The sequence below is a fragment of the Lampetra fluviatilis genome, chromosome 33, assembly GCF_964198595.1.
Source record: "Lampetra fluviatilis chromosome 33, kcLamFluv1.1, whole genome shotgun sequence".
NCBI lineage: Eukaryota > Metazoa > Chordata > Hyperoartia > Petromyzontiformes > Petromyzontidae > Lampetra > Lampetra fluviatilis.
In genome coordinates, this window is record NC_136307.1 from 5,648,989 (window position 1) to 5,662,286 (window position 13,298).

The 13,298-nt window shown below is 48.0% G+C and overlaps 2 protein-coding genes across 3 annotated transcripts in view; one reads left to right on the plus strand and one right to left on the minus strand.

Annotated features, from left to right (window-relative positions):
* The window catches only part of LOC144943970 (mechanosensitive cation channel TMEM63B-like), a 92,970-nt gene extending 90,405 nt beyond the window's left edge, over nucleotides 1-2,565 (minus strand). Inside the window, exon 1 of one of the 2 annotated variants that reach the window (XM_078871886.1) lies at nucleotides 2,428-2,565. The gene's annotated coding sequence lies outside the window, so the exon portion shown is untranslated. The remainder of the gene's footprint in view (nucleotides 1-2,427) is intronic. The other variant, XM_078871887.1, reaches the window with a different exon arrangement.
* A 7,341-nt stretch (nucleotides 2,566-9,906) lies between these two features.
* Nucleotides 9,907-12,993, plus strand: LOC144943879 (putative palmitoyltransferase ZDHHC24). Its single transcript, XM_078871716.1, has 2 exons — nucleotides 9,907-10,159; nucleotides 12,311-12,993. The coding sequence occupies exons 1-2, from the start codon at nucleotides 9,907-9,909 to the stop codon at nucleotides 12,991-12,993; spliced, it is 936 nt and encodes a 311-aa protein (XP_078727842.1).
* Nucleotides 12,994-13,298: the final 305 nt, after the last annotated feature.

The following is a 13,298-nucleotide window of genomic DNA, read 5'->3' on the forward strand; positions in this document are numbered from 1 at the left end:
CGCGGCTATTTTAACATACACTTTTTTCAGAACATTTTTTACGACTGCCATTCAACTGTCAATCAGGTCATCCTTAAGAAATTGATAGTCACTCTAAGTGGGCTCTCACTTGATTACACTTCTGCAAATTACTACCGATTGATTAAACAAATGTAGGTCTATCTATTATATGATGTGCTGTGAATAAGGGCCAATGCCCGAAACGTCACCTATTCTTCTTATATCATGGGACCTCCTTTGCCAGTACCAAAATATGAGAATAGGGTTTCCCCTTTTTTCTGGCAACAAAACAGGTGTTGAGATGTTAAAACACCAAACTGAAACCTTATATAAGGAATCATGTCTGCATTAATCGCAATGCTTGTGGTCAGAATCGAAACTAAATATATGCATTGTCTTTGAAACTGATTTGTCCCCACCAGAGACAGCTTTCTTTTGAGCCTCGTCTCAAAAGGTGTTAGACCAGAGGACGCCAAAAGGCGTACAGCACAAAGACAATGCACTATCAGAGTAATGAGAGCTCAGGGTGAGCATCTACATCATGGGACCTCCTTTGCCAATACCAAAATATGAGAATAGGTTTTCCTCGTCTCTGGTGTGGACCAATCAGTTTCAAAGACAATGCATATATTATCAGAATGTTTTTTGTTTGCATCCTGACTACAAGTATTGTGGTTAATGCAGACATGATTCCTTGTAAAAGGTTTCAGTTTGGTGTTTTAACGTCTTAACACCTGTTTTGTTGCCAGAAAAAAATGGGAAAACCTATTCTCAAATGCAGGCCTCTCTCTAAAGCCTGGTTAAACCAGAATCCCCCTTGAAAAAGTACACCGCTGCTCTCAATGAGCTCTTCTTACCCGAACACAACGCTCATCAATCTACCCTTATTATCATCATAGTTCACGGTAAAATGTGTTTGTTGATATTTAAATTTCACTCAAAAGTTATTGTAATTCGGACAACCATGGGAATTTCAGGAGGGCCTTACCAAAGCCAACAGTGCAAATGTGGACGTTAAAGACCTACCAAATTTTACAGGAAAATACTGTAAATCGATCTTTTATTGGCAGCTATGAGCAGTACAGTATTCGAACCCGGGTGCTCTCCGATCAACGATGACGGCGTCTGAGAGGATTAATGATCAGCAAATGCGTTGAGCCACTGGCCATCTCCACTCCAACCAACCTCTCCACCCATACTCAACCACTCTGAACACACTCTCCGCGATTATAAGACGCACTTTTTTCAACCCCCCCCCCCCCCCTGTATTTTATAATCGAAACTTTTCGGGTGTGCGTCTTATAATCCGGTAGTTGTGCGCGTGTTGTCTGGTGTTTAAAGAGTTGATGAAGGATAACCTTTGACACGCGCCGCAAGTTTTCGGGGGTGCGTTTTGTACACTTGGGGACATTCACAGAGGCAATAACGGCGGCGTTTGTGACAATAAATAAAACCTTAAATCTGGGGGCCGGTCTCAGGGGTAAAAAAAATCTAAAGTTGCTGATCCCCGGCTCTACGTTTAAGCCGCTTTAATATAAACACCGTGGTCTCTCTCTCTCAACGGACTGTGCCACAATTAAAACCAAATCATTGTAATTAACTCATCCGCAGCAGCATAATCAGCTGTGGGCAATCCACTGCTGGATGGAATCACCCCACACGTCTCATGATCACGCCGGACACCACGCGAATTCACAACCCACCACGCGAATTCACAACCCACCACGCGAATTCACAACCCACCACACGCGCATGGATTCATTCACCGTTCCATCTCCACGCGAGACGTCCTCCCGACCCACCCCACCCACCCACCACCACTCACCCACCACCACTCACCCACCACCACTCACCCACCACCACCACTCTCTGTGTCTTTATCTCGGTCTCTCCGTCGTCTCTCGGGACACACCGCTCCATAACCCCGCGGCAGTATTCACGTGGCACGACAAAATACCTTAACAATAGCAAAGCAACGAAACTTTCACCCCCCAGCAAAGGGGAGAAGAAGCCTCGGACCAAAATTCAACCCCCAATGCGCGCAGACATTTCAAGAGACACTCAAAAAAAGAAACGTAAAACTACCGGCGCGGTCTGTTGAGTAACTTTTAAAAAAGGAATACGTTTAACAAAAAATATATAATTATTTAAATTAAATCAGCGCACTGGACTGACGACGATTCGTCGCGACGTTCATGAGTTGTCGGCACCACACGGGAGGGATGGGGGAGGTGGGCAATGTGTTGGCGTCTGTGCGTGCCAATGGGAGACAACAAAAACCACAGCCACGGAACGAGAGAGGAGAGAGCTCCACTCAGCCCCGTGAATGTCTGCGGAGCGCTGCGTGCGTTACGGGGTGTTAATTACACGTTTAGCTGCGTGTGTGTGTGTGTGCGTGTTAATTGCGCGTCTGGTGTGGAACCGTACCTTTGATTAACAATACAATAGCCGGGCACTGCGATCTTTCCTCGGATCTCTCTCTCTTTCTCCCTCCCTCTCGCTTGTGACCGAACCGCAGGACACAGCCGCAATACGCCCTGCGTCACTTCAACCACGTGGCTCCCCGGGCGCTGCCGGCTTCCGTGCGTACGTCCAGAGTGCCCCTTTGGGTCCCACCATCCATCACCACGCAGCCTCCCAACCTCCTCTCAATCCCCCCCCACCACACTCCACGCTCCGCCCACGGGCTGACGGCCCCCACCGAGCCAAGCGACTGTTGACAAATCGGCAACGTTGAGCGGTTGTACGTCGTGATACTCCCCCAGGGTCACCCACCCACAGATAAGTTATTTGGTGATGCCGCGTTGGCGTTGTTGCACAAGCAGGAATGTACAACAACAACAACACGCATCGTCAACACGTTCGTCAAGAACAATGATATAACAATAGGTTTTACCCCTTTTTTCGGCGACAAATTAGGTGTTAAGATGTTAAAACACCAAACTGAAACCTTTTACAAGGAATCATGTCTGCATTAATCGCAATGCTTGTGGTCAGAATCGAAACAAAAAACACACTCTGATAGTATATGCATTGGCTTTGAAATTGATTGGTCCACACCAGAGACAGCTTTCTATTGACCCTCGTTTCAAAACGGTGTTAGACCAGAGGATGCCAAAAGGCGTACACAGCACAAAGACAATGTCACTATCAGAGTAATGAGAGCTCGGACTGAGAAGCTACATCATGGAACCTCCTTTGCCAGTACAAAAATATGGGCATCGATTTTCCCCTTTTTTCTGGCAACATAACAAGTGTTAAGATGTTAAAACACCAAACTGACCACAAGTATTGTGCTTAATGCACACATGATTCCTTGTAAAAGGTTTCAGTTTGGTGTTTTAACATCTCACTTCAGCAGTTTTTCTTGCTGTGGTTGTCCCACCTGATGACGTTTGCTTGCGTTGCGATCGAAACGTCGTGATCTGTTATTTTTCTACCTTCGTGATTTTACCGAAAGAACCAAAGCGTATGGATTCCTGCAGTCACGAAAGCTTCAAATCAATATTAACACCTGTTTTGTTGCCAGAAAAAAGGAAAAACCTATTCTCATATGTTGGTACTGGCAAAGGAGGTCCCTTGATGTAAATTCGTGAGAATTGTATCTTATTATGTTTTATTTTTATCATGTTATTATTTCCCTTCTACGTGACTTTACCGAAAGAACCATGAATATGCATTGTCTTTGTGCTGTACGCCCTTTGGCGTCCTCTGGTCTAACACCATTTTGAGACTAGGCTCGAAAGAAAGCTGTCTCTGGTGTGGACCAATCAGTATCAAAGACAATGCATATGGGGCCGTCCATACATGACGTCACGCGATTCTGGACGATTTTTGACCCCCCTCCCCCTAGTCACACGGCGTCACAAAAATTCAGACCCCCCCTCAAATCTGACGTCACAAAGCTCTGCCCCCCCCCCCAAATAAAACATGCTTCAAATCGCTTTAAACTATTGTCATTGTAGTGCGTATTTAATGTGGTGCTGCACTCTGATGTTGTAGGAGAAAATATTTATTTAAAAAAAAAGTATATTTAATTAAGTAGAACGTGTTGTCTATATTTATTTAAAATTGCGCATTTTGATGTGACGTCACATTTCTCAACCCCCCCCCCCCTCGTCACACATAGTCACAAATGTCTGACCCCCCCCCACCCAGGTGCATGACGTCATTTATGGACGGCCCCTATGCTATCAGAGTATGTTTTTCGTTTGCATTCTGACCACAAGTATTGTGGTTAATGCACACACAATTCCTTGTAAAAGGTTTCAGTTTGGTGTTTTAACGTCTTAACACCGGTTTTGTTTCCAGAAAAAAGGGGAACACCTATTCTCATATTTTGGTACTGGCAAAGGAGGTCCCATGATATAAGAACAATAATAGGCGACGTTTTGGGAATTGGCCCTTATTCACAGCACATCATATAACTTAAAAGCTGCGATGTCTCCCTGCACACCAATCAATCCCTGGGTGAACTCAATGATGTGCTCTGAAAAAGGGCCATTGTCTGCAACGTCGGCTATTATATACACAGGATTATAAGGCAGTGTTATTGACGAATGTGTTGATTTTTCTTTTTGGGATATTAGTAGAACTCTACTGCTTGTCTCCATATATAAATAAAATATGTTTCAGCCGATTGCATATTAGCTTTGCAGATGAATATTATGATACAGTATTTTTTTAAACAAGAAATCTCTGGACCGGGGCCCTATTTATGATTTCGAATCTGCATCCACTGTGCTTAACAGGCCTATTGCTTATTGATAAGAGTCTGGAAAGCCGATAGGCTGACGGACTAAGACAATATTTAACGAATGAATGTGGAAACACAGAACAGAGTTTCGAGTTTGATGTTGATTTTGCTTAGACCAGGATTAGACTTATTTGCAAGAGTGACCTGGGCAGCCAAAATGACAATAGCAAAATAAATAAAACAAAGTGCAGCTTTGACAGTCCAGCAATTAAATGAAAATCAGAACAAATACAAACTCAAAAACTCTATCACGTAAGAAATCCCAATTAATGCAAACACATGTTAAATCAAACCTAAAGATACATTTCCGAGGCGAATTACCTCCAGATCTATCACCGCACAAAGGAAAACTAAATAAGCATTAAACAGATATAGGTTTTCTGTTTTACTCATATGTAAACAAAAATGTGTTTCAACTGCTACACGGTGACATACAATTGAACCTGCAACCTCTGCGTTACCAAATCAGGAGAGCCTCATAGAGGCTCAATATTTATTTTGGAGGATCCCACTTTTGTAAATCCTTTATATTAAGTTCGCGTGCTTGCTTGCTTGCTTAGGACCGTGCAAATCTTTCGCTCGTTTTTTAACCCACTTCCCGTGATCCAATCGAGCTGACATTTTCCACACAGACTCGTTGTGTGACAATTAATTTTCGTGAAATCCAAAATTTGACACTGTTTAGGGAAAACAAATTAAATATTTAATTACCAATTGCTTAATGGTGGCAGACAATCATCTGACCCATAAGTGGCAGCCATCTCAAGCCAGAGGACGAGAGGACTCTAGCCGCCACGCATATAAGGGATTTATAGTGAAAAACTTTGTTTTTACGGGTTTACTTATTGGGGATATTTGGCCAATTCCATAAACGAGCGTCTGGCTTCTCGTGGGAGGAAACCGGAGTGCTTGGAGTAAACCCAACACCCATACCAGGAGGGGGGCGGTGGTGGTGGTGGTGATAACAGCCAAAGCTCCGCAAAGACGGACGCAAGAATCCACTCGTCGTGCTGCCGTCTACTGGCTCTCGCATTCCGGCAAAATGTCAAATTTCACACCGCTCCTCTAGCTGGGTAGCATCACGGTGGGGGGCTGGAGGGGGGAGCTGAGCCCCCCAACTCAGCATTGATTAAAGTTTAACATTGACTTTGTCATGCGCCCTTTTGAGGTTTTGTATGCGTCCCCTCCACCATTCACTCCGATAAGCATGGTTGGCTCCGTGCGGTGCGAAAGAAGTTTAACATGCATATATTTAAACAAGGTCACCTTGTGCAGCGTGGCTCTCTGAGCGCGGTCCACCACCCCCTCGCCTCTCACAAGCGCGCTGGATCGACAGGCGCGTTTGGCCATTGTTCATAATGTCAACCAACACCGACGCCCTTGCTCGAACTCCAGAAACAAAAGCCAGGGCAGAGCGAGCGACACAGCAGTCATGACAACGGCGTGGTTGTTGGCACGCCAGTGTGTGTTACACTTAGTTCTTCACACGACAACTGAACGGGCGGCCGCATAGACACATCGCCACATCAGCCATCCCACTCCTCCTGTCTCGCGAAATATCTCACTCCACCAGCTCTTAACCGCAGGCCGGGAGTCAAACCCCGGGAGAAAGAGACACCTTCCAGACGACTCTTGTGGCAAGGTGAGTGCAGGTAGAGTTAATCGATGAAAACGAAGTTGTACACACGCCTCAATTCATTCATTCCTTACTCGTCGTCATTTTATTGCGGTCATCAGTAGCGCGACCACCTCGGCGGAAATCATCATCATCATCATTTAGTTTCTCATCAGCAACAGCAGTCTGATGTTATCCGGAGCAGCAGCAGCAGCAGTAGTAGCGTCGCGTTAGTAGAAGCAATGATCATCATTATTAATTCAATATCAGCAGCAGGAGAAGCAGCAATCGTCATTATTAATTCATCTGCAAAAGCAATTAAAATTATCGGAAGTGGGAGCAATCATCATGATACATTGTATCATCATTGCCATTATTATGTTATCGATTTCGCCTGGTATACAGGAGGTCGCGGGTTCGATTTCAACCCCGACGCCTGTATGTTTGGAGTTTGCATCGCTTGGTTTTTTTTGTCAGGTTTTCCGGTTTTTCCCTCCACATTTTGAAACATGATTTTAAAGTAGTTGGCTGCTATAAATTTCCACATGATAAGCCACTTCCTTGAGCTATCATTTGTGGCCAGGTCGCTTGTGAAAAAAAGCTCTATAGCTCAGTGGGCCTTACCTGGTAAGATAAAAACTAGTTCCGTTTTTGTTTAATTAATAATCATCACCACCATACACCCGTGCATGCGTAAAATGAGAACTACCGAGTGAGCGGGGAAAATCTAAAACGTGTGTGGTCGTGTTATTTAAGGATATACTGAAGCCTGCCGTCATAGCAATGTGGAATTTCCACAACTTTGTGCGAATGCATCTGTGTCTTTTTGCACTTGCTACTTAAGAAAACACTCAACAATTGAACAGGACAGAGTGAGTTTCCACGACGTGGTGGCTGCGTCATAGCAACGTGGAACCCAATCGGAGAAAAGCAGTCTGGCTGATGCTCAATCGACAAGCTCCAAAATTAAGATTCAGCAGTAGTCTGTTGAACAAGCTTGACCCTGCTGATGAAACCCAGAATGTCGAAACCGGTTCCGATATTGCTTTGCTTGAACAGTTGCTTCTGGATTCATCCTGGTCAGCTGGAGAGAGAATAGGCGCATAATAGGTTGATTATCTACATGCCTAGTGGTGCTGTCTTCATGTGCGTGGCCTGTAATCATCCAGCCCTGTGGAGACGATTGTCGGTGCATCGCACAAAGATTGTGAAAATCTCTTCCCGTGGGTGTCTAGGAGGTGCCCATACCCTGGCTCGCCAGGCGAACGCAGTACGGAAAGTGGATGAATTGCCGTTATGTTGCCATCAGTGCGGGGGATAGAGTGTTGCCCCCTCTCGCGCGCGTGGGGCTTCTCCCATTGTGTAAAATAAACAACTCGCCATTAAATGGCTGAAAAACTTCGTTAAAGAAACACTCCATGTGGCAGGACCCTCCTGAAATCGAGTCCCACGACCCAGCGTGGCTTTCCTGGATACATCATGACATTACTGAATTATATATTTTACTGGGCTTACATCATTACTATTACTGGTAGGAAACCACCTGGTTCCACCAGCCCACAGGGGATTATTGTGTCCGTCCGTTGTGCATCCAAAAATGGGAGGGGTCGGGCTGGGTGGAGAGGGGAGGGTGGGGAGGGGCTGGGTGGGGAGGGGCTGGGTGGGGAGGGGAGGGTGGGGAGGGGCTGGGTGGGGAGGGTGGGGCTGGGTGGGGGGTAGGAGGGGCGGGGCTGGGTGGGGAGGGGCTGGTCACCCCGTGGTGCCCTTATAAAACTGAACGTTTAACCTACTCACGCCGGCTTGTGCCCGCCCTCACAGTCGGGCATATTTGCGGAATACACCACGCCGCCGTTGACCCTGGCCATTGACCGAGCAACCCAACGTTCCTACCAGCTCCCTCCGCAGGAATGTGTTATAAGTATACTGTGGATATACACAACGAAATAGTGCGTAATACACTGCTTTGTACAAATGTGTCACGGAGACACAGATCTTTGTCTTGATGTGACACACAAAACAAAGACCCTCCGTATAGCCTTAACAGACTGTTGGAGCAAGTGCTGTTAGCGAGAAGCTATGAAGGCCGGCACAGCACACGAGGGGGTGGGTGGCCAGCACCACGCCCGGCCGCCTTTGTCTCCCCTAGTGGCGATGTTTACACACTGCACCAGGTACACATTTGAGGCTGAGTCGACCTAGGGGAGGCCCAGGACCGGTTCAGGTAATCGTCACTGGTGTTGACCATGAGCGGGAGCCGAACTCGAGCCGCCGAGTTCGTAGCGCGGCGCGCTAACCACTACACCACCGCTACCCCACCTGTGACAACAACAACAACCGCCATTCGCCACTAAGTGGCGGTGACGTCATCACGGCGCTTGTGCCAGGCTAAGTTCTTTTTTTTCATTTCATTTATTTGGTATAACCCTGACTCGGGTGCAACCGCAACAAAAACATGGACAAGAAACATCTTAAAGTGACTACACGCAACAGAAAAATTCCAGAAAAAAACACCGCATTTCAACGCTGTGTGCAAAAAAATCCCAGTGGGATGCAAGTCAAACAATAACAAGCATGAGAAAATTTAGATTAAAGTTATCAGTCTAACTCTGTACTACAACAAACAAATATGACTAAATCAAAACGTATTCGAAATCACCAAAATAAAGCTATAAAAGCAATGTAACAGTGATCATAGGAACTGTGATTCAAATTGAACAATAAACGATATACATAACATGTACGACCAAACTTTGCAGCCATAGATGGCTGCATGAGTCACTCCATAACAGCTGGAGTATCTTCTTGGTTCTTTCGGTAAAGTCACGTAGAAGGGATATAATAAAATAATAAAAATGAAACACAATAAAATAAGCTGGAGTATCGGCAGCAGAATCTAAATTTGTCAATACACCTTTAATGATCAGCACACTATAATCAAAACTCAAAACCATACTTTGCAGCGATCATCCAGAATGATACATTTGATTTCAGGTGCACGTTGACGCCACGTGATGTGTCGAACGCCCGCCGGCAGGAGGTCACGAGACAGACCCAGCAAGGTACCACGGGTCACCTGACTGAGATGACTGACCGATGCACCACCTGTCCCCCCCTCCTGTGACACACAAACAAAGATCCCCCGTATAGCCTTAACAGACTGTAGGGGCAAGTGCTGTTAGCGAGCACCTATGAAGGCCGGAACGGTACACGAGGGGGTGGGTGGCCAGCACCACGCCCGACCGCCTTTGTCTCCCCAGTGGCGATGTTTACACACCGCACCAGGTACTCATTTAAGGCTGAGTCGACCTAGGGGAGGCCCAGGACCGGTTCAGATAATCGTCACTGGTGTTAGCCGTGAGCGGGAATCGAACCCGGGTCGCCAGGTTCATAGCGCAGCGCGCTAACCGCTACACTACCGCTCCCCACACACACACACACACAAACAAACACACACACAAACAAACACACACAAACAAACACACACACACGCACACACAAACACACACACACACACGCACACAACGCAGCTCGAGTCATGTCGAAGCGGAGCTGGGTCGGGACGATGCTCGGCTCGGCGGCGTCTCCACGTGCGCGCCGACTCGCCAACACGTGCGCGTCCGCCTACTTCGTGGCGTCGTCCTCGTCGCTGGCGCTGCTCACGCTCCTGCTCACGGTTCCGCACAACTCGAGCGGCCCCCTCCGCGTGGCTCTCACCGCCGTCGGCCTCTACATGTGGCTCAACGTGGTCGCCAATTACGCGCTCTGCGCATTCAGGGGAGCCCCCGCAGGTGTGCTGCTGTGCACGTGCGTCTGTGTGTGTGTAGAGTGTGTGTCTGTTGGTGTGTGTAGAGTGTGTGTCTGTGTGTGTAGAGTGTGTGTCTGTGTGTGTAGAGTGTGTGTCTGTGTGTCTCTGTGTGTGTAGAGTGTGTGCGTCTGCGTGTGTAGAGTGTTTGTCTGTGTGTGTAGAGTGTGTGTCTGTGTGTGTAGAGTGTTTAGAGTGTGTGTAGAGTGTGTGTCTGTGTGTGTAGAGTGTGTGTCTGTGTGTGTAGAGTGTGTGGTGTGTGTAGAGTGTGTGTCTGTGGGTAGAGTGTGTGTCTGTGTGTCTCTGTGTGTGTAGATTGTGCGTCTGTGTGTGTAGAGTGTGTGTCTGTGTGTGTAGAGTGTGTGTCTGTGTGTCTAGAGTGTTTAGAGTGTGTGTAGAGTGTGTGTCTGTGTGTGTAGAGTGTGTGTCTGTGTGTGTAGAGTGTGTGGTGGTGGGGAGCGAGACATAGGCGGCCGGCCGTGGTGCTGAACCCCCCGTGTGCTGTGTCATAAACAGCACTCGCCACGAGTGTGTTTATGGCTATATGGGAGGGATCTTTGTTTTGTAGTTGTGTGTAAGCGGCGTGATTGGGTGGGGAGAAGGGAGAGGATGTGGAGGGATAATTGATTGGATAAGGGAGTACTTGGAGAGCGATGGGAAGGAGGTAGAGATGACGGAGGAGTTCCAGGGTGGAGGTTGAGGAGATGGAGGGAGCTGGAGGCAGCCAGAAGGAACTGGGGTAGACGGCTGAGATCGAGGGAGATCATTGAATGTGGGCGTAGATGGAGGGTACCTGGACGGAGGTGGAGGGAGATGCAGGGAGGTGGAGATGGAAGATATATAGTACATGGAGGAAAATGGACAATGGTCGAGGGAGATAAGGGGTGAGGGTGGAGGAAAAAATATGGGATGATGGAGAGCGGTGAAGTGAGCCAGAGATGATACAGAAAGCTTTGAGATGATGGGGACAAGAAGTAACTGGGGGACACCTGCAGGGAGATGATCAGCGGTGGAGCTGGACAGATGTCATTGTGGGAGCTGAGAAGATATGGTGGATGTGCGAAACAGGAGTTATTTGGGAGGCGCTGGAAGTGTCTGGAGAAATCCATCGCGAGAGGTTGCTCGAACCTGGAGGTGCCGTGGTGGTGAGATGTTAACTACCTCGCCTGGTATACAGGAGGTTGTGGGTGCGATCCCGACCCTGACGCCTATATATTTGGAGTTTTTGCACGTTCTCCCGTGGTGGTGTGGATTTTTCTTCGGGTCCTCCGGTTTTTCCCTCCACATTTTAGAATCAAAATTATTTTGAAATATTTTACTGCTATACATTTCCACGTGATAAGCCACTTCGCTGAGCTATCATTTGTGGCCAGGTCGTTTCTGAAAAAGAGGGATATAGCTCAGTGGGCCTTACCTGGTAAAATAAAAAAATTGTGAGTTGGTTCGAACTGTATAGTTAGAAACTGGTGGAGGTGTAGGAGGTTGCTGGTGACATTAGACGGAGCTGAAGGGAGCTGGAATTACGACAGCTGACACGAGGTGCAATAATCTGGCTTCAAGCTTTCTAGAGGGTGCTGGCTGGATTGCGCTTAGGGCCATATAATAATCAAGCAGCAGCACCACCAATGAGATCACCGTTTAAACCCATTGCTCTATCGACACTGACTTCGTAACTCATTGACATCTACACCTCGACACCAACACGGCTTTTTACACTCTAATCGCCACAGTGTGCGTGTCACAGAGAGCAACCCTGGAAGATGACACTGCAGAACTAGTTCTCAGTTTAACACGTAGGCTTTCGCGACCAATATTATCCATGATACAGGTTTTTTTTGGGTTAGTTCTCATGTCTTGCCAATAGGGATCTGTATCAACAAAAGTAGTATGATTTTATATGACCTGCAAAGAGTGTTCGTCGCATGACAAAAACTAAAATGGAAATACTCGTCATGTTAGAATAACCACATTTAAGTGAACAGCGAATAATAATCATTTTAAAGTGGTTTGTAACCGGGCAGAGGCCATAAACTAGCAACAATCTGTCGAGGTTGGGGGGTGTTCCAGGTAAATTGGTCATTGGCTCACGTCTCAACGCAACCTTTTTTTAAATTATGATTATTTCTAATGACCACAGCACCTCCAGCATCAGAGAGAGCTCACCACAACCAGCACGACCAGCACAACCGCCACGACCACCTCCTGGAGATCACCGGCGACCACGACGGAGGGGACGAGGCCCGCCCGATGTGCGTGCCGTGCGGCCGCCCCGTGCCACCGCGGGCCCACCACTGCTCCGTGTGCAACGCGTGCATCCTCAAGCGCGACCACCACTGCTTCTTCGTGGGCCGCTGCGTGGGCCACAGCAACCAGCGCAACTTCATCGTCCTGCTCTTCTGGACCGCGTGGGGCAACGCGTTCATCCTCGCCAATCTCCTGGCCTACATGAGCGACGTGCTGCCTGGCCCGCTGCTGTCCCGGCAGGGCCTGCGCTACCTGCTTCCCCTGGCCACTGTGCAGGCGGCCACGGGTGACATGGACCTGGTGGCCTACGCGCTCACGTTGGCCGCGCACCTCTCGCTGGGCAAGTGCCTGGGCTGCGCAGCAATGTACGCGTGGCACTTCACGATCGCGGGAGAGGGGCAGACGTCGTACGAGGCCATTCACGAGATGCGCGACTACGACTGCGGGCTGTTTGTCAACCTGCGCCAAGTGTTCGGCAACTACTGGGCGCTCAACTACCTGCTGCCGATGCCTACGGCGATACCGGGCGACGGGCGCAGCTGGGAGAGGCCCTCTAAGTACGACAAGGGGCTGTAGAAAATACGGGGACGGGGGGCGGTTATAACCTTCATCAAAACATGCGTACATGCGATGTTCGCGCCATTCTTAGAGCGCAAGGCTATCGCGAAGGGTATCACGAAGGGAGTGCTACGTTTCTACAGGAGTTTCACAGTCGGGGGTGTGGCGGGCGATGTTTGCTATGTTATCAAATTGTGTGCGGGTAATTTTTCAAATTTCCCAACTGTGAACTGTGACCACGCAAGCACGGATGGCCCACTCTTTTTCTTTGGTTTTTCCAGTAAAGAGTATGAATCCTTGCAGTCACGAAAGCTTCAAATCTA